This window comes from Argentina silus (assembly GCF_951799395.1).
Source record: "Argentina silus genome assembly, chromosome: 14".
Lineage (NCBI taxonomy): Eukaryota > Metazoa > Chordata > Actinopteri > Argentiniformes > Argentinidae > Argentina > Argentina silus.
Genome location: NC_139668.1, coordinates 5,410,604 through 5,430,603, shown reverse-complemented (window position 1 = coordinate 5,430,603; position 20,000 = coordinate 5,410,604). Strand labels below are relative to the sequence as shown.

The following is a 20,000-nucleotide window of genomic DNA, read 5'->3' as shown; positions in this document are numbered from 1 at the left end:
TTAGCGGTACTTAAATAAATAAATGGCTGTCTGCGGTGTTGTGTGTACTGATGGACTGCCGCTGCCCCCTAGCGGTGAAACCTACCATGCTGCAACATGAGGTTCTGACAGAACACGCCACCGAATCACCGCATGCCTCAAGGTTGACGAGTGCAAATCCCGACCCATCACCTGCTTGTAATGCAATACAGTGGGAGGGACCAACGTCAATCCACCTGCACGGTTCATTCCGGGGTCCAACGTGGTGTTGTTTTCGGTCGATTTGCCTGGGACAACATTCGGTGAATATGACACTCGCGATGGTCTAGTAGTTTATTGACCGCTGCCAAGAAGTGTTGCAACAATGACGATGGGCTGTTTTGCTTTGCAAGGGGTTGAGTGAAAGAGAACTTTAGACTCTGACCATTGAACTCATCATCAAGTTGTGTTGGGTTGTTGAACAGTCACTAACTCTGATCGTGAGTCTTGTTTTGAGTTCCAGCTCAATCAAATGTAGGCGACGCTCCTCCTCCGTTTTAGCCTCTTTCGAAACATCACCGACACTTTCCCCACAAAGGTCCGAAATGACCCTCCGAACCCTGGCCGCGGTGGCCGCGGCGCTCTGCCTGTGCCCGGTGCTCTTCACCCGGGGGGAGGACGTTCCCGGTCCCCCATCTTACGTGGCCGCTGTGTACGAGCACCGGGTGATCCTGAACCCGGAGCCCCACGTGCCGCTGTCCCGGGCCGCCGCGCTTGAGCACATGTGGAAAAACCTGGACGTTTACGAGGAGCAGACCGCGCGGGCGGCGGAACAGGTAACGCAGCTCCGGTCCCCGGTGGTGGTGGTGGTGGCGGCCAAGGGTCAGCCATAGTCCTGAAAAGCTACCGGAGGTGCACGCTTTAGGTCCAGCCCAGCGACAACACGCCTGGTTAGGATGGTTGAATCAGGTGTAAACTTTGTAAGATGAGCTACCTACTGTACCTAGCCCCCCTGTCTGTCTGCTGCTCAGGCCATGATGTAATGCTGTACATTATTTTAGTTTTTTATGACAGATTGATCTTGTATCGGATATAATAATAGGGGAGGCTGGTGGAGGTAGAAATCGGAGGACAGGCTCATTGTAATGCATGGAATGGAATGAGGGATGGTATCAAACACGTGTCAAACTGCCTCCACTGATGTCATCTCCCCCCCCCCCTTCTCTCCTCCCAGGGGGCTCAGATCATGGTGTTTCCAGAGGATGGTCTTCATGGGTTTAACTTCAGTCGTTCCTCCATCGCTGGTTACCTAGAGACCATTCCAGACCCCCAGAAAGAGACATGGAACCCCTGCACCCAGCCTGACCGACACACACACACTGAGGTGTGCACACACACACATACACACACACATATACGCACATATACACACACATATATATATACACGCACGCACGCACACACACACACACACACACACACACATAAACACATACATACACACACAACAACATACTCACACAGACACTTTCTCTCTTTCTGAAAAACACAATTTTCTGGATCTGGAAACACAATTCAAGTCACTTCACTGATTCACCCACTTGTGAAAATAACATGTTTACATGAAGGACCAATAGATAACACCTGTATCAAGCCCTATCGTGGAGTCTAATCTATGCCATATTTGTCCCGGTCTCTCTCAGGTCCTCCAGCGCCTGAGCTGCATGGCACACCGGCACCGTCTCTACCTGGTGGCCAACATGCCTGACCTCCAGCCCTGCCCTTTGACCCCTGACCCCTCCTGCCCCCCCGATGGCCACTGGCAGTTCAACACTGATGTGGTGTTCAGGTCGGTGTGACTGGTCTCTTCTTTACCACATTTAGAATGTGTTAATTTAGAACGGTGATGTTGTGGTCACAAGCCCCCTCTAGGTGTCTCCCATAGAGTTAAGACTCATAGAGAAGGAACGTGCTATTTTATCCATCCCCATCAAGGGAGGCTGGTGGAGGTAGAAATCGGAGGACGGGGCTCATCGTAACCGAATGAGGAATGGTATCAAACCCGCACTCCGTGCATTACGATGAGCCCCGTCCTCCGATTTCTGCCTCCACCAGCCTCCCCCTGCTCCCCATGTCATCACAGTTGATTTAGCGGAGGGCGCCCTCTAGTGTTTGACACTTGTTTGTGGTAGTGAGCCACCAGTGCTCTGTCACACCTGAGGAGATGTGATTTCATGGGTGAAGGGGAGGAACCATAGAAAAACACTAGAGGGCGCCCTCCGCTAAATCAACTGTGATTACATGGGGAGCAGGGGAGGCTGGTGGAGGTAGAAATCGGAGGACGGGGCTCATTGTAACGCACAGAACGGAATGAGGAACGGTATCAAACACGTGGCTCCTCCCCTCTCTCTCACATGCTCAGTGTGGATGTGACTGACTACTTCCTGTTGTCTTCTTATTTAAACCAATCACATTGCGTCTCCTCAGGTCTGACGGAGCATTGGTCGGTCGCTACCACAAACACAACTTGTACTTTGAGAAGGCCTTCGACATGCCCCCCCGCCCAGAGGTCACGACCTTCGACACGCCGTTCGCCGGGAAGTTCGGGGTCTTTACCTGCTTCGACATCCTGTTCCACGACCCCGCTGTGATCCTGCTGAAGCAGGTGTGTGTGTGTGTGTGTGTGTGTGTGTGTGGGGGGGGGGGGGGTCGGTCGGTCGGTTGATGGATGACACACACACACACACACACACACACACACACACACTCTCGCATGCTCACTCACTCACTCACACACACGTACAAACACACACACACACACACTCACTCATGCATGCTCGCATGCTCACTCACTCACACACACACACAAACACACACACACACACACACACACACACACACACACACACACACACGCACACACACACGATAAGACATTAACATCTTTCCTTGCCAAAGCAAACTTATAGGAATTCATCAAATCAATGATTTATGACAGAAAGGGAATTGTGATCTAAAATGAACAATGTGTAATCTGATCTCTCTCTCTCCTTTTCTCTCTCCCCCTCTTCTCTCTCTCCCTCCCTCCCTCCCTCCCACCCTCTCTCAGGGCGTGCGTCAGCTGGTCTACCCCACGGCGTGGATGAACCAGCTCCCCCTGCTGGCGGCGGTGCAGTTCCAGCGGGCGTTCAGCCTGGGCGCCGGCGTCTCCTTGCTGGCAGCCAACGTCCGCAGCGACCCGCTGGGCATGACGGGCAGTGGGCTGTTCTCCCCGACCACGGCCCTGTACCACCACGCCCGGGCAGGGGCACCAGAGGAGGGCAAGCTGCTGGTGGGGAGGGTGCCCGTCCTGGACCCTGCGTGGCTGGGGGAGAGGGAGAGACAGGGAGGGGAGACCCCCTCCACTGGGGTTGGAGGACCAGGGGAGGGAGGGGTAGTGGGGCTGGGGGAGGTCAGGGGTGAGGGTAAGGGTGAGGCTCCAAGTGTTGGAGCTGAAGCTGGGTCCACTAAGCCTCTGGACTCTGGATTCTGTCTGCAAGAGAACCAACACTGCCAGGGGAAATCTCCCTCCCCTTATCTCTCCCCCTCCGCCTCCCCCTCTCCCTCCCCCATCCCCTTCACCTCCTCTATGATGTACGACCCATTCTCCTTCCACCTCCTGCGAGGCTCAGAGGGAGAGCTCAGCGTGTGTGACGGCCCTCTCTGCTGCCACCTGCAGTTCCGGAGGTCCACACAGGGGGGCGATACGGAGCTCTACGCGCTGGGGGCGTTCGCCGGCACACACACCGTTAACGGCCGCTACGCTCTGCAGGTTTGGATGAAATGAGTTTCTCGGTTACAAACATTTAAACGTATATATTACGAATTATATATCATAGTGCATCTACTGATTCTATTGCCCTGGTCTAGAAACCAGGGGAGGCTGGTGGAGGTAGAAATCAGAGGACGGGCTCATTCCTCATTCCATTCCATGCATTACAGTGAGCCCGTCCTCCGATTTCTACCTCCACCAGCCTCCCCTGCTAGCCTCCTAGACCCCCAGACACTTGTTTAGATCTGAAAGGCTTCAACAATTAAGTCTCTCAGCTAGAGGGTACAAGGAGCTCTCTTTCCCTGGCTCTCTGGTCATCTTAGTGGCATATCCGCCATCTTGTTTCTATCCAATCCCGTCCTCTCAGATCTAGACAAGTGTACTAGAGCAGTAGGGGCTTGGGTTGGACGTTACAGGGTTGTTCAGGTAGAAATGTGAGGTGTAGAACAGGTTATGAGTGTCTGTCGTGTAGAACAGGGTGTGTGTGTTTGCTCCAGACTGCATTTCTAGGGCTGTGAACGATTCGCCCCACTGAACAAACCCCTCCGCTGTCTCTTGAAGCATGCGGTGTTGCGCTTTGCTGCCATGTTTTATTACGTGATCTCATTCCTTGATCCTGTGATCTTATTCCTTGATCCTGTGATCTCATTCCTTGCTCGCTACCGATTTATAGTGTCCATTTAGCACTTTTTAAAAAAACAACAACTCATGAATCTACGTAGTGTACCTTTAACCTCTGGATGCGTCTCTCTCCAGGTGTGTGCTCTGGTGCGCTGCTCGGGGTCAGAGACCAGCTCCTGCGGACAGGAAGTAGAGGAGGCGGAGTCTAGAGTGGACTTCCTGCTGGAAGGGAAGTTCGGGACGCGTCACGTGTACCCGTCGGTGCTGGTCAGCGGGTTGGTCCTGGAGCAGCCCAGCCGGGTCCACAGGACCGCAGACGGTCGAGTGGCGATGAGACACTCGGGGAAGACCGCTGGGCTGGTCACCGCTTGTCTTTATGGCAGGGTCTATGACCAGGACTAGAGAGAGAGAGGTGGGTGTGTGTTTGCGAGTGTTTGTGTGTGTGTGTGTGTGTGTTTTGCAGTACTGCATGGTGTTACTGGGGGTTTTCAGTGCTTTTAATGAACACTGAATAACACTTTAGTCGTAAGCAATCGTTTCTGTAACAGGCACAGCACTACCAAAATGATATAGTCGCCTACAACGTTTTTCGGCTGAGTGAAAGTCTGTTTGTCAGCCAAGTTGTCCAACCTGTTACGCCTATTGACTGTCTATAGCTGAATTGTGAGCCAATGGGATCTCACCAGACTGCTTCATCATGAAAGTCTAAACCGGTTCAAAGCAACAAAGTTGCCGTCGAAGTGACCGGCTTTTGTAAAAAACCTTGACTGCTTACTCAAATTTTTTCATCAACGGACCAAGATGCTCAAGATGAGCTATTTAATCTATAGTTCCTGCAGTTGAATGATCATTTGAATTCATGAGATGGAAAAATGCTTTTGCAACGTCGTACCATTTTACAGTACACGATTAAAGTCTTATGAATTGAGTGCAACAATTATATCTCCCTACTTTAATTCATGATATAGGCTAGACATTGATTCTGAAGTATTATTCATAAATGCCCTATGAGCTTAGTACAACAGTCTTAACCAGGATAAGAAAATGCAAATACTGTTAAATTTCCTATGAAACCAGTTCAATAAATACAAAATTCGTTAAAGTACTTATAAATAAATAATGAATAGTCTACATGGTGACATGGGGTGTTGTTGGTCTGCAAGATGAAGTTGAATGTTGGTCCCAACAGTGATGGAGACTGTGGTTGGTGTCCATAGTGACAGTAACTAGAGATCTTTGATGATGTCGCCCTTGCAGCAGATGTAGTCTCCTGGGTGGAAGTCCTGCGCAGCTTGAATACCAGCTCTACTAGCAGGCCGGCCTCGCAGTCCTGGAATATACGCACCTGCACAGAAAGAGAGAGAGAGAGAGAGAGGGAAGGAGAGAGGGTGTGAGGACATGCCAGATGTGTGTGTATGTGTGTGTGTGTGTCTGTATTTGTGTGTGTGTGTGTGTGTGTGTGTGTGTGCGTGTGCGTGTGTGTTTGTGTGTGTGCGCTTGTGTGTGTGCGTGTGTGCTTTTGTGTGTGTGTGTGTGGGGGTGTGGCTGGTTCTGGACTACCTGTGTGATAGTCTCTACATCCTGGACATGGTGGTCAGACTGAGGACAGGACAGACGTCCTACGCTCAGTCATACAGTCGGTTGCAATCTGGATAACTGCTCCTTCCTAGAACCTAAGCCATTGTTTTTGAAATTTCACCAGATCCTAATCTCGCCTAGGGTACCAAAATGACTAAGGCCTTGCCTTGCTGACGTGCCTGAAGTGCATGTAGTGCTTGATGGCGTCGATGTGGCTCTGAAACTCTGTTCATGTTCAATATCATGGTGCCAATGTTGCTCACAATTGAGGCGAAGGTCAGAACGCCAACCAGGAAGTCAAACACCACAAAAAGGAACTCCTTGTCTCTCGGAAAGCTGGGAGAGAAGAGATACCCGTGGTCACAGCGTGGTCAGGTAACGGTAGGATTATGGTCAGAACAACTTGACGATACATGGTCAGAGAACGGTAGGGTTATGGTGAGACTACATTACATATGGTCAGAGCACGGTCAGTTAGAGGTAGGGTTACGGTCAGACTAGCTGTGACTGAGCGTAGGACATCTGACCTGTGCTCGGTCTGACCACCATGTCCAGGAGGTAGAGACTATTACACAGGTAGTCCAGAACCAGCCACACCATGGAACCTCTGGTCTGTCACTCATCAAATCAGGCCCTGTAGCACACAGACACACACACACGCACACACACACACACACACACACACACACACAAAGGGGTTCCCAGACTAGCAAGTGGAGCAGCATGAGTTTGTATGGGTCAATTTAGGTTACCATGGATTATAGTTACTGCTGTTTATCATGGGTTTTGGGTAATGGAGGTATTTCGTCCAAAAGACACATGGCATTTAAGGGTTACTGAGGACACTACATGGTTTTCTCTTGTTCAGAAGGCACATGTCATTAAAGGAGATAAACCATGTCAGTCACTGGTTGGGGGGATGCAGAGAGGCGTGATACCATAGCTGACCACCAGGAGGCACCAGTTGTACAGCACGGCCGTGGCAATGATCATCAGCCAGTGGTGGTACAGGTTATCAGCAGGAGCCAGGACCTTGATATCTGTCCTCTTCCTGTTAATGTAGAAAACACACACACACATGCGGTGTCTTGGACAGGATCCACCTCCTGGGGAACACACATGCAAAGTAGCCATAACCTCAGTACTAACCTCGGACCAACTGGTGCATCCTAACGATGTATCTGTCTTAGTAAATCAAACTTTATACATCACATAAACAGTGGAGGCTGGTGGAGGCTAGAGGTGGAAATTGGAGGACGGGCTCATTGTAATCATTCCATTCCATGCCAACATGTGTCTTTCATACCATTCCTCATGTTACCCGTGAGCGTCTGAAGAACCAGATTGACGGCACACAGAGAAGGTGGTGGGGTTTAGCCCGAAGGCGTATTTAATTATAACAGGGGAATAGGGGTAGGAGAGAGAAAGATAATCCAATAGAGAGTAGTCCAGGGTCGGGGTCAGGTAGGCAGGGGTCAGGTAGGCAGGCGGGTAGTCAACACAGGAATGGTAGTCCAGGGTCAGTCCAGGGTTCGGCAGGCAGGGGGGTAGTCAGACGAGCAGGGGTTTGGCAGGCAGGGGGGTAGTCAGACGAGCAGGAGTCGGGCAGGCAGGGGTCAGGTAGGCAGGCAGGTAGTCAACACAGGAATGGTAGTCGAGTAGTCGAGGGTCGATCCAGGGTTCGGCAGGCAGGCGGGTAGTCAGACGAGCAGGGGTTCGGCAGGCAGGGGGGTAGTCAGACAAGCAGGGGTTCGGCAGGTAGGGGGGTAGTCAGACGAGCAGGGGTCGGGCAGACAGGTGGGTAGTCAGACAGGCAGGGGTCAGGTAGGCAGGCGGGTAGTCAACACAGGAATGGGCTAGGTCCGTGGAAGGTAGACGAGGGGGAATCCAAGGAAGACGAGGGTCAGAACAACAATATTTTTTCATGGTGAAGTAGGTTTCAAAGTCTGGATCTCCTTTTTATGTGTTAGCCGCTTGGAACTCAAGCTGGGATGTGGCCAGATTTCTGTGCTGCCTCCTCAGCCCAGTGGGCCTTCAGCACAGCAACCGCTTCATCCACCTTGGAGCGCAGGGACTCTGGAGACTCCAGCATGTGGAGCAGATCAGAGTTGTCCATCTCCAGCAGCATGCCGGTGACCTTGGGAGCGATGCTGGGGTGCATGTTGTGGATAGATGGGAAGAGACGCTCACCTGGAGGGAGGGAGAATTAATATCAGTAACAGTAACAGCTAATGGGGATCCATAAAAACAAACAAGCAGACTCACCTATCATCTGTTTTTGGTCCTCATGGGGAATGGCAGCCAGTATGGAGGCAGTCAGAGGCTCCTGGTCCTGGACATGGACAGCAGGCTGCTGCATGGGGACCTGTGGCTGGGGAGCCATGTGCTGCTGGGGGTAGTGTACACCAGCTGTGTACTTGTTCTGGGGCACGGTGCGCATCCGTGCTGTAGCTGCATCTGCACTGGCAGGGCGCTGTCTCAAGGCCTGGGTAGCTGAGAGGAAAGATCATCATAATCAAAGGGATATTTATGGTAAATGTTTGGCGAGTGGTGTTGTCAGACCACTATGAGCAGCGTTGCTTCAGAAAATATACTGACCTATGCGCTGAAAGGTCATCATATGGGGCAACTGGGGAGTGGGTCTCAGCTGAGCCAGCTGATTGGTGAAGTATGGGGCAGCACAGTTCTGGGCCTGTGGAATGGCTGCCATGAAGAATCCAGGTGGGGGAGCAACCTGGTAGAGGTTGATGCCTGGGTTGGGCATGGTGTTGGGCATGTTCTGGAAGTGCAGAGGTTTCACACTCTGGGTAGCCAAGTGAGGAGTGGGTCTCAGCTGAGCCAGCTGATTGGTGAAGTATGGAGCAGCACAGTTCTGGGCCTGTGGAACGGCTGCCATGAAGAATCCAGGTGGGGGAGCAACCTGGTAGAGGTTGATGCCTGGGTTGGGAACGGCACGAACGACGCTGGCCATCCTCTGCATGCGCTGGTTGGTTCTGTGAGCCTGGCGCTCCTCCTTGCGCAAGTTCTTCACATACAGATTGACACCCTGGTAGAGAGAAACCCTGTTTAGTGAGATGTTTTTCATGCCTCAAATATATCAACAATGTTTACCAAGACTATCAACTTATTTTTCTTTTACAGTATATCTTTTTTTCATATACACACACACCTGGTATCTGGTCCTGCGGCCCTGCTTCATCTGCTCAAACTGGCGCTTCAGCACAGTCTGGCGCTCTCCTCTCTTCTGGGCGCGGCCCACGTAGACCCGCCTCCCATTTATCACCCGGCCATTCATCTCATCAATGGCCCTCTTGGCATCCTCATGCCTTTGGAAGTTGACAAATCCAAAACCCATGGACTTACCAGTGTCATCAGTCATGACACGGATGCTCAGGGCTGGTCCAAATCTTTCAAACCTCTCCTTAAGGCGTTGGTCATCCATATCCTCTCCAAAGTTTTTGATGTACACGTTAGTGAACTCTCGGGCCCTGGATCCAAGTTCAGCCTCTCGTTCTTTGCAAGATTTGAAGTGTCCAACAAACACTTTTCTGTCATTCAATAACGTGCCATTGAGTCTCTTAATAGCTCTCTCAGCACACTCCTGGGTATTATACTGCACAAAGCCATAGCCTTTAGAGCCATTCTCATCAGACACTACCTTGCAGGAAAGGATGTCCCCAAACTCAGAGAACCTGTCGTAGAGGTCCTTGCTGTCAAAAGTCTCCACTAAATTCTTAATGAAGATGTTGCCTACCCCACTATTCCTCAGAGAAGGGTCACGCTGAGACCACATGATGCGCATAGGTCTTCCATTGACATCATCAAAGTTCATGGTGTCCAGGGCACGCTCTGCGTCAGCTTGCTGTTGAAAGTTGACATAGGCATACACAAGAGATCGGCGTGTTATCATGTCCCTGCACACTCTTATAGAGATGATTGGACCACAAGGGCTGAATTTCTCATGCAGCATTCCCTCAGTGGTGTCCCTGTGGAGATCTCCTACATACAAGGAGGCCATGGATTGAATAGGCGCACTAGGATTCATGTCTAATGGCCCTTTCAGACAACAAGAGGTGAAAAAAAAACAGTGAAAAGAACAAATAACATCTATCTATCAAGCTCTTCACAGAGGAATTGCAGGTAAATGAATGGCATGTGTACTGTAGCTGGATTCTAGAACCCCAGCTGCATGTTCTACATTGTTATGTCATCACATTGTCAATTGTGACATCCTTAATGACTGGATGTGATGTGTGTAATATGTTAGTAGAATTCTAACTTCAGTCATTGTTACCTCACAGACCATAGCCAGGGTCCATTTTGTACTAAGGTCAGCAAACCCCATGTAGGGGGTTCATGAGGAATCCTTCCCCAGCAGATGTATTTCACATGAATAAGGATATTTTAACTGAATATGCCCGGGTGTTTTAGTGGCCCTTAAGCATCTCTATCCCAGAGGGGGGGGGGGGGTTGACCACATTCATCACAAATCATTTTACTGCAAATCATTTTACTGGCTCAAAACAACCAGGGTCATGTCCTCTGTGTGTCTTCAATGGAAGCCATGGTCCTCGGTCCAACAATGGTGGCAGGGCCTTTTTTGAAACAATCATTTCATAGAAAGCTTTGAAAGAAGTTAAAACATTTAAAACAATGTAACTACTTATTGAACTAATGGACATGTGTTTGTTCATTCGCTAAATAACTGTTGAACATAGAACAATTTAGCACATTGTCAAATGTTTGAATCACTTGTTCCTACACTTTGCACATAACTGTGTTTAGACATAGAGCTTCAGATGTAGGATTGACAGACATTCGGATATTGCTTCTAGGTGTTTCCCTTTTTCTTTTCAGTAAAACTCTTTTATGGTTTATGGATACCTAAGTATATCAAAGTTAGCATTTTGGTGGCAAAAATACCCAAACTGTCCCATCTCAATGGTTTGTAATACTGATATAACTACAGTAAACAGATGCTTGGTAAAGAAGTCTGTGTCAGCGCTGCTCCACAATTGATGAGTTGTATCGTCTCCATGATGTAGGCTGAAGGTTTCCATTGTGACAAAGGCTGTTAGTCTCCATCAGGGGTCTCAAACTCGCGGCCCGCGGGACGATATTTTGTGGCCCCCTACATCAAAGTTTAGTGTTAGTGCGGCCCGCGCGTTTTTCTCACACGCACCGTTTTGCAGAGTCGTTGCCCTGGGCGTTTTATATATCTTTTAAAATATATTTTATGGGCTACCATAGCTCAGGCTCGTGACAGCTTCCGGTGGTGTTTGTTGACAAGTTAGCCAACGCGAATTAGCAACGTCAGTCACTTGGTTGAAACGTGATTCCGGAGTGACACCAAGTGGAAGGAAAATCTATCCTGTCACCCAGTGCAAGGTACAGAGGACTTAGGAAGACTTAGGACGTGGGGGGGACTCAACAAGAGTAATCAGTGACCTAATAAAGACAGCAGAGTGTTGCAATAGGAAAGGGAAAAGAATGACATGGATAGCAAATAGCATGAGATGGGCGGCATGAACAAAAGCTAAATGGTGGTTAGAACCTGAATATTATGAAGAAGAAGTTATAGATTATTATTACAAGAGAAATAAAGAAAAGGAAAAAGGACAGATGTGTACGATCGCAAAAGAAAACGAATTTACCAAGAACAATTTAATCAAAAAGAGCAAGAAATTAAAAGACATAAAACATGAGACAATGCACTTGATGTTAAGAATTAAAGACAGGTGGAGTAACATGGACACCAGAGTTAGCTCAATGGTATCCAGAGAGATTTGGTAGAGCAGAAGGATGTGTAGGATGTAAACAAAAAGAAGAAAATCTAGATCACTTTATTTATGAATATGAAAGGTATAAACACCTCAGAGAGAACACGATTGATAAATTTAATAATAAGAAAAACGAAGTGCTCAAAAAAGCTATGAACAATGATAAAGTTTTCAAATCCCTCTCAGAATATATAGAAAGAGCATACTAAATAAGATACCAAATACTCAGGTATTGGGATAAAAACATGTAAATATATCAAAAAGTGTATGGTAGGCAGAAGCCAAAGCATTGATAGTCGTTTTTTTTATTAACTTGATGTGGCCCAGCCTCACCCAGACTCTACCTCCAGCGGCCCCCAGGTAAGTTGAGTTTGAGACCCCTGGTGTAAACTGTTGAAGTGGGACAATTTCAATTCTGCCCCAATCTTCTCAAGTTTACCATCCCCGGAAGACGGCTGTGAGCTCTGTGAAATGTCTTGAGGTGTAAAAAGCTGTGATGTCATCAGTTTAGATGATATAAAAAGCAGAGGTCAGGGAAAAGCTCGCTCTCATGTTCCTGATGTCCTGTTGTGAGGTTCTCATCATGTTGTGAGTAGCATTGTTTTGTGATGACCGGTGGTCATCTCTCTATCCCTCTCTGTTAGAATGTAACATTTTTCTATTAAGTACAAGTGCCTTGTAATAGTTGTAGAAGTATACAGTATTATTAAAGCCTCATTTGATTCATTCTATTTGACCTTTCATGTACTAAATAAGCACAGACTCAACAATTCTTTGCACATAGTGGTAATTATATTGGAGTCAGATTATCAATATTAGATATGCTTTGCTGTCAACAAAATATAGCCATAGATATATGTGTGTGTGTGTGTTCAGTAGTATGCTGTTTGACATACTCATGTCTGTTGTCTCGCTCGCAAAGTGGAGGTGAGTCCAATCACCTCATTCTGTTTAACTAAGAGAGATGTGTTTACGTGCTACGTGTGCCTTTGATTTGTGGTTGAATGACTTGAGTTGAATGATTATGTGGTTGAATGACTACGAGACCCCATTGTCAGATTGAATCTCGAGAGCGGAAAGGAGATTTAGCATCACACGGCTAGAAGAAGGAAGGATTACTTTTTCTTTTTGTTGCTTGTTTATTAACAGTAGAGGAACTGTACAGTGGGGGTAGTGGGGGTGAAGAGGTCTTTAGGAGGGACAGTCAAGATGTAGCCTGAAGAGATGGGTCTTCAATCTACGGCGGAAGATTGGTAGTGACTCTGCAGGCCTGACAGCAGTGGGAAACTCGTTCCACCAGCGGGGCGCCAGGACAGTGAAAAGCCATGACTGAACAGGGGCAGGGGTTTGGGCGGTGGGGGGGACTGTGTATCCTGGAGAGTCCAAGCGTGGACTCCAGGAAGCTTGCTTAGACCTGAGTCCCGACAGTGATGAAATGGTGCTCAATCCAGACTTCCTCAGTGTTTTTTTTTTGTTGTTGTTGCATTGTTCTGTTTGTGTCATAAAACATTGTTGCATTGTTCATGTTTCTGTCTCTACTGCTCTGTAACCATCTCAATTTCTATTGTCATTTAGTGCGTCTCCCTCCCCATGTCCATCTTTGTCTTTCCCTCTGTCTCTCTAGTTCCTCCTAATGTGTCACTACTCCAGAAGTACCCCCTTCCTCGTCAATGGTGACCTGTCACGTTCCAGGTTTCTACCCCAGTGGATTGTTGTTGTTCTGGCAGAGAGATGGAGAGGAGGTGTATGAGGATGTGTGTACCAAACAGACATGTTACCCAACGGCGATGGAACCTTCCAGACAAGCGCTCAGAGCCTAAGCAGTGGGAAAGCAACAACTACACTTGTGTGGTTTGAAGGACGTTTGAAGGACGACATCGTCATCAGACTGGAACGCACTGTCAATAAAGACCAACTGGAGGAAGTTACCGCTTCGGTCCACTTTGTATTGAACCATTGTCATCATTAAAAGGTAACAATAATAATACTAATAATTGATTGCATTTATATATACAGTTCACACTGTAAGAGGGAGAACTCATCTCATCACTGCCAATGGGTAGCACCCACTAGTACACTTTAGGCCCGTTTCCCGGACACAGATTAGACAAAAAAGGTCTTGTTAGCAAACTTTGACGTTGTGTTGTTCTGAAACCACCGCGATGTTACTTTATACCAGTTTCATAAACATGACAAGCATTAAGATTAAACATTTTTTGTCGTTGTTTACTGTAGTTCGAATGGATGACACAGGCGTCATAGTGGGATCGGTCGTGGCTGCTGTTGTTGTCCTCGTAGTTTGCCGGTGTTGTGGTTGCTGTTGTTGTTGCTAGGACTATTGCTGGTACTGTTGGTGGGAGTGATGCTGCGACTGTTGGCGCATGGGAAAGAGGGTTCACAGTGCATGGACGTAGAGTGGACCTGGTGTCAGCGGGTTCTGGCCTTGTCCTGTAGATGTGCCGGGGGCCTCAGGCCACCTGCTTTATGCTCATTCTCTCTCCTACTCTTTAATGCATCAGTTTTTCAGTTTTCAACAGCCTCTAATCTTGTGTTGTCCTCTTTGTGCTTATCTGTCCGAGGGGCTCTGAGGCCCTCAAAACTAGACTCTGGTTCCTGAATTCTGAGTCTGCTCTGCCACATATCCTTTTTTTAATGTTGTTTGTATGTATTGTTTATATTGTTTAGTATTGTTTTTGTGGTGAAGCACTTTGTGACATTTGTGATTATGATTGATAGACACGGATTGATGAATTCAGCTGGCGGTGTCACTGGTGGTGATGGTGGTATAACAATCATTTCTCGATGCAGTGAAAACACAGGAAACTCAAACAAGTCTTACAGTTTTTCTGGATCGCTTCCACCATTTGTCTGACACTGAAGTTCAACAAGCCCACTACAAACTGGCAACATTTCCACTTTCACCAGAGAATCAAAGGAGCACTCCAGTCATGTTGTTGACATGGTGTTCTGGACCAGAAGAACGCAGAGACACAGGGCTGTAGGCGTTCCATGCTCTGAGTTGGTCGACTCATGAACAAGCTGTAGCCTCTATCAGTGGTACATCCTGGAAGGCGGAGGGCAGCTGTGCTAGAAGTAAAACCTGACCCGGTTGTCACTGTACACAGCCTTTCCTTTGACCTTAGATACTTCCCTGACATGTAAAAAACGTGTGTGCACATGGCAGTTGTAAACATTACACCAGAGCTTAACACTTGCCCTTGTAAATGAATGTCTAATTCATTTATTGTATATTATAGAATTTATTGTATATGTATGCTGTTCCTCATTCATTTACTGTTGGCTTTTGGTGTTAAACTCGTAGTAGTAACAGTTGGGAAGAAGTACATCTCAATCGTCCAAAATGGCTCAAAATGGCTCTCCTGATCTGAAAACAGGGTAGAAAGGTGAAAGCAATATGGAGGATACTTAACAGGGCTTCTTTCACATGGACATGGGATAGAAGTAGAAGTCATTTTAGGCTATTTGAAATACAACATGGTATTCAGCCTTCTTTGTTACTAGGGCTGCCTAGTGAATACTGACCAATCACACTCACTTTGCAGGAGGTAGTTACCCTTTTCCACAAGTATTTCACTCAGGATACAACAGACAATACATTAAGTTGCAGGCATCTGTTTCCACCGGTTGACTCATGAAGAGAATGACGCAGGAATATTTCAAAAAGAAATGTCTTTACTTTAATTATTTATTGTTCATCATCTTTAAGAACATTGCACCAGGGGTCAGTTCATCTTCTGCCCTTCAGAGTAAAAGGCAACTTTTCTCACTCACACTCTCACACACACACACACACACCCCACCCCCTCCCTCCCTCAACATACAAACACACACTGACACATTATCACACATTGTACATGATCACACACACACACACACACTCTCTCTCCTGTCTCCAGTACAGTACAGTATACAAACACAGAATAGTTAGAGTTCAGAGTTGAGAGGTCAAACCCTGACGGCACCTTAGTATCTGCTCTCCACACGGGAGAGAAGCTTTACATTGACATCAAGGCCTTAGTGTTCACATCACATCCACACCACTCCCTCTGCGCTGGGAGTCAACTCCCGGGAATGAATGACTCCCGCTGCACTGGGAATCAACTCTTGGTCGACCCCCCTCTGCGCTGGGAATCAACTCCCGGGAATCAACTCCTGAACGACTCCCTCTGCGCCGGGAATCAACTCCCGGGAATCAACTCCTGAACCAATCCAACAATCATTCCGACAGTACATCCATCTACTTACAGTCACAATCAACTGAATCAAACGGTAATAACAGGTACTCCCCTCTCCTAAGTGAATCGACTCATATGAATCATCATACAGTACAAGCTCCTCTCCTGTAGGAATCGGAGACAGCGATTCAGAGAATCAACTCAGTATTCACTCAGCATTACGAGTGTGAGTGACAGCGATCAGTTCTGTCTCATCAGTGTCCATCATAATAAATTAGACATGGTTAAAACTCTACTACAGGGAAAGGTGGAGGAATTACAGCAGAGAGAGGGGAAGAGGGGAGAGGAGAGGAAGATGGAAGAGGAGGATAGGAGGAGAGAAGAGGGGAGGAGATGTGAGGAGAGGAGAAAAGAGGTGGAAAGAAGGAGGGTCACCTGAGTCTCTTGGTCCCTTTGGCTAAGACTGTCCCTCTGCAGCCACCGTACAGACTCGGTGTCGCTGTGGTCCTGAAGGGTCCAGGTTCTCATCCAGTATTAAAACTCTCCAGAGAAGGTGACAGAGATGAGGGTTAAAATCTCTCCTGGAAAGACCAGCAAGGAGGAGCTTTTACAAAATAATAAAAACATCTTATCAGAGAAAATGGTCTCTCCATCTATCTATCTATCTCTCTATCCAACCTTTACTCATTCAGATAGATGATCAGTAGACAGTCTGGTAGAGAGAGAGAGAGAGAGGCTGTTTTGTCTCTCCTCCCCCTCCACCTTCATCCCCCTCCCTCCCTCCCTCCCTCCCTCCCTCTCTCTCTTTCTCTCCCTCCCTCTCTCCTAAAGGCCCCTGAGCCATTGTTGTCCTGTTGCTCCTTGGGGGGGGAGGGGCTAAATCCAAAGTGGGCATGTCACACACACCCTCTGGGTGGGGGGGCGTGTCCTCAGTACGTCTCCGAATCGGAGTCGTTGAGTTCGTCGTCAGGGCCGACGGAGAGGGGGCGGTCCGGTCTGCAGTAGGAGGCGTGGTCGGGCCTCAGAGGGGGCGGGGCGTCGAAGGCCACGCCTTTGGATTGGTGGTTGCCGTGGTGATTGACCACCTGGCCCAGGGTGAGGGCAGGCAGCGTTGCTATGGTGACCATGGGGGAGGCGGGCATCATGGAGTTGAGGATGAGGGCGAGGCAGTCGGCCACGTCTCTGTTGGGGGCGCAGGCCAGGGCCGGGGTGTAGCCTGGAGGGAGGGGGGGCGGGGGGGTGAGAGAGAGAGTGTGAGTGGGGTCTGGTTCCTCTCAAGGTTTCTTCCTAACCAAGGAATATGTTCATGCCACAAAAAACAAAAAAGTGTGTGTTTGTATGCCTGTGTATGCCTGTGTGTGTGTGTGTGTGTGTGTGTACTGACCATTCTCATCCACTGCTAACACACTGGCTCCTTTCACCAGCAGCTCCTGAACCACCACCGTCAGACCATTCCTGGCTGCTACATGGAGAGGTCTGAGAGAGAGGGGGGGGGGGAGAGAAAGAGAGAGGGATAGTGGGGGGAGAGGGAGAGAAAGAAAGAAATGAAGGGAGTATGTTGAATTTCTTAGAACGCCTTTTTTCCATTCCGATCGAAGTGATCATGCCCCCCCCCCCCCACCCCTCCTCTCCCCCACCCCCCTCCTACGTACGTCTGTAGAGAAGTGTTGGTACAGTTGATCAGGTTCCTGTCTGCTATCTTCTCCAGGATCAACAAGGCACTGGTCTCATGACCCTGGTAGAGAAAGAGAGAGAGGGAGGGAGGGAGGGAGGGAGGACATAGTGAGTGTCAGTTGACAAGAAATTAACTGCCTTTCTTGACAGATCAAGGGTATTACTTGGTTAAATAAATGAAAACAATATGTGTGTGTGTCTGTGTGTGTATATAATACCTTGCCGTGTGTGTGTGTATATAATACCTTGCCGTGTGTGTGTGTATATGTGTATATAATACCTTGCCGTCTGTGTGTGAGTGAGTGTGTGTTACCTTGTTGCAGGCCAGGTGCAGGGCAGTGTTCTTGTTGTTGTCCTGTAGTGTGAGGTCTGCTTTAGCACTGCTCACCAAGACCTCTGTAGGAGAGAGAGAGAGTGAGGTAGTGGAGAGGTGTGTGTGTGTATGTGTGTGTGTCTGTACTGACCTACGGCGTTGGTCTGTCCATTGTGAGCGGCCATCATCAGCGGGGTGGTGTGTGTGTGTGTGTCGGGTGTGTTGGCCTGAGCTCCGTGACCCAGCAACAAGGACACACACTCCACGTGGTCCGAGAACGCAGCGGCGTGCAGGGGGGTCCTACAGGGTAACAACACACACACACACACACACACACATTGTGACACTGGGGCCAGCCTCTCTGACCGTGGTCTGTGACGGGTAATGTGTAAGTGAGTGTGTATGAGAGGGGCTGACTGGTGTGTGTGTGTGTGTGTGTGGGGGGGGGGGGGGGGTCCTGTGTGTGTGTGTGTGTGTGTGTGTGAGAGTGAGTGAGTGTCCTGTGTGAGTGAGTGAGTGTCCTGTGTGTGTGTGTGTGTGTGTGTGTGTGTGTCTCACCTGCCCTTGGCGTCTGTGGTGTTGACGATGGCAGAGCCCAGAGAGTCGATCAGCATCTCAGCTACCCCCTCGTTATCACTCATACTGAAACACAACACACACACACACACACACTCAGTATTCTACACACACACCTCCTGCCACACACAGACAAATGCACTCAGTATTACAAACAACGCACGCACACACACACACAGGGTTGTCTTACACAGCGCAGTGCAGCGGGCTGAAGGAGGTTCCCTGGACCTCCCTAAACACCTCCTGTTCCAACAACACCTCTACGCACGCATCATACCCTGGAGGGAGGGAGGAGGGAGGGAGGGAGGGAGAGAAAAGAAAAAGGAGGCTTAATAGAACCATCATTGTAAAGGTCATGTATGACATGCAGTATTACCTTCTAACATGTTCCAACATGGTACATGTATGTTACTTTCTTAAGAGTTGATTTTCTAGGCTCTTATATAACATGACCGTTACTCTAACTGTGTGTCTGGTGTGTGTGTGTGTGTTCCCAGTACCATTGTAGCAGGCCCAGTGCAGCGGTGTGTATCCGTGGTTGTCAGTGAGGTGCGTGTGTGTGTCTGAGGGAGCGGGGGCCTGCAGGAGCCCCCCCAGGACCCCCACGTGGCCACAGGCAGCAGCCAGGTGCAGGGGAGAGCGCCCCCTGCTGTCCTTCACACACACACTCCCCCCGCGCTGCAACAACGCCTCCACACACTCCTCGTGGCCCGTCACCGCCTGGGAACAAGAACCAGAACAACGGTCGATTGGGGGCGCTTAGTGGCGTAGCACACTAAAACGCTCACCACGTAATCGCGAGGTTCCCGGTTCGATTCTGACCCTCGACCTATCCTGCATGTCGTCCCTCCTCTCTCTCACCCATCCTTCCTGTCAATCTCTACTGTCTCTATCCCAACAAAGCAGAAATGCCTTAAAAACATATTAAAAAAAACAACTAAAAAAAAACAGTAGATGACCACGAGTTGGACGGTTGGATCCCTGCGGAGGCAATGGAAGCTTCTAGAAGAGGATGATAGTTGTTCATGTTATTGTCTGAGTTCTCTCTCAGGATGTTACAGCTGGATGACTCAGTAACTAAATTGATCTGACATTTGAGCTTCTGTTTTTTTTTTTTCTCTCTGCCTTTTTCTTTTAAAATGTTATTATTCTTCTTTTTTTCAATCATTTCTTTTTTTTTCTCTCTTGGCATTTAGGCCAAACTTGCGTAATGCCGTTATGAAAGAGGACCACAATGGAAAATCAAGTTAAGTGCTTTTTAACCTCGATGATTCTTAAATCAGGTGCATCGTTTTGTATGTGTACATTGTTTTTAAATGATCAAATAAACTAAAGTAAATTAAAAAGATCCGTAGAGCCCAGTCCGGATCAAAAAGTACAGATGAATCTTGACAGTTTTTGGAATTTCTCAGCCACTGGTATGTTTGAAATCATTGAAGGGATAACAGGCAGTGTGTGTGTGTGTGTGTGTGTGTGTGTGTGTGTGTGAGAGA

The 20,000-nt window shown here is 48.5% G+C and overlaps 4 protein-coding genes across 4 annotated transcripts in view; 1 reads left to right on the top strand and 3 right to left on the bottom strand.

Moving 5' to 3' along the window:
• The window catches only part of zcchc17 (zinc finger, CCHC domain containing 17), a 173,666-nt gene extending 170,349 nt beyond the window's left edge, over positions 1 to 3,317 (bottom strand). The window contains exon 1 of the mRNA XM_083684747.1: positions 3,314 to 3,317. The gene's annotated coding sequence lies outside the window, so the exon portion shown is untranslated. The remainder of the gene's footprint in view (positions 1 to 3,313) is intronic.
• btd (biotinidase) lies at positions 564 to 4,792 on the top strand (the record flags this gene model as incomplete). The annotated part of the gene is made up of 6 exons (XM_083685029.1): positions 564 to 794; positions 1,193 to 1,342; positions 1,662 to 1,807; positions 2,446 to 2,623; positions 3,068 to 3,769; positions 4,526 to 4,792. The coding sequence occupies 6 exons, from the start codon at positions 564 to 566 to the stop codon at positions 4,790 to 4,792; spliced, it is 1,674 nt and encodes a 557-aa protein (XP_083541155.1).
• A 3,157-nt stretch (positions 4,793 to 7,949) lies between these two features.
• On the bottom strand, positions 7,950 to 10,013 carry LOC310815294 (polyadenylate-binding protein 1A-like; the record flags this gene model as incomplete). Its single annotated transcript, XM_083685028.1, has 4 exons — positions 7,950 to 8,158; positions 8,234 to 8,461; positions 8,567 to 9,014; positions 9,138 to 10,013. The coding sequence occupies 4 exons, from the start codon at positions 10,011 to 10,013 to the stop codon at positions 7,950 to 7,952; spliced, it is 1,761 nt and encodes a 586-aa protein (XP_083541154.1).
• Positions 10,014 to 16,762: 6,749 nt separating this feature from the next.
• Positions 16,763 to 20,000, bottom strand: part of ankrd28a (ankyrin repeat domain 28a) — a gene marked incomplete at its 5' end in the record, with an annotated part of 9,287 nt that continues 6,049 nt past the window's right edge. Inside the window, 8 exons of the mRNA XM_083685027.1 lie at positions 16,763 to 17,160; positions 17,329 to 17,420; positions 17,597 to 17,679; positions 17,932 to 18,014; positions 18,083 to 18,231; positions 18,490 to 18,573; positions 18,698 to 18,785; positions 19,008 to 19,227. Of these exons, the coding sequence (XP_083541153.1) occupies positions 16,874 to 17,160; positions 17,329 to 17,420; positions 17,597 to 17,679; positions 17,932 to 18,014; positions 18,083 to 18,231; positions 18,490 to 18,573; positions 18,698 to 18,785; positions 19,008 to 19,227 (1,086 nt within the window). The 3' untranslated portion in view covers positions 16,763 to 16,873. The remainder of the gene's footprint in view (positions 17,161 to 17,328; positions 17,421 to 17,596; positions 17,680 to 17,931; positions 18,015 to 18,082; positions 18,232 to 18,489; positions 18,574 to 18,697; positions 18,786 to 19,007; positions 19,228 to 20,000) is intronic.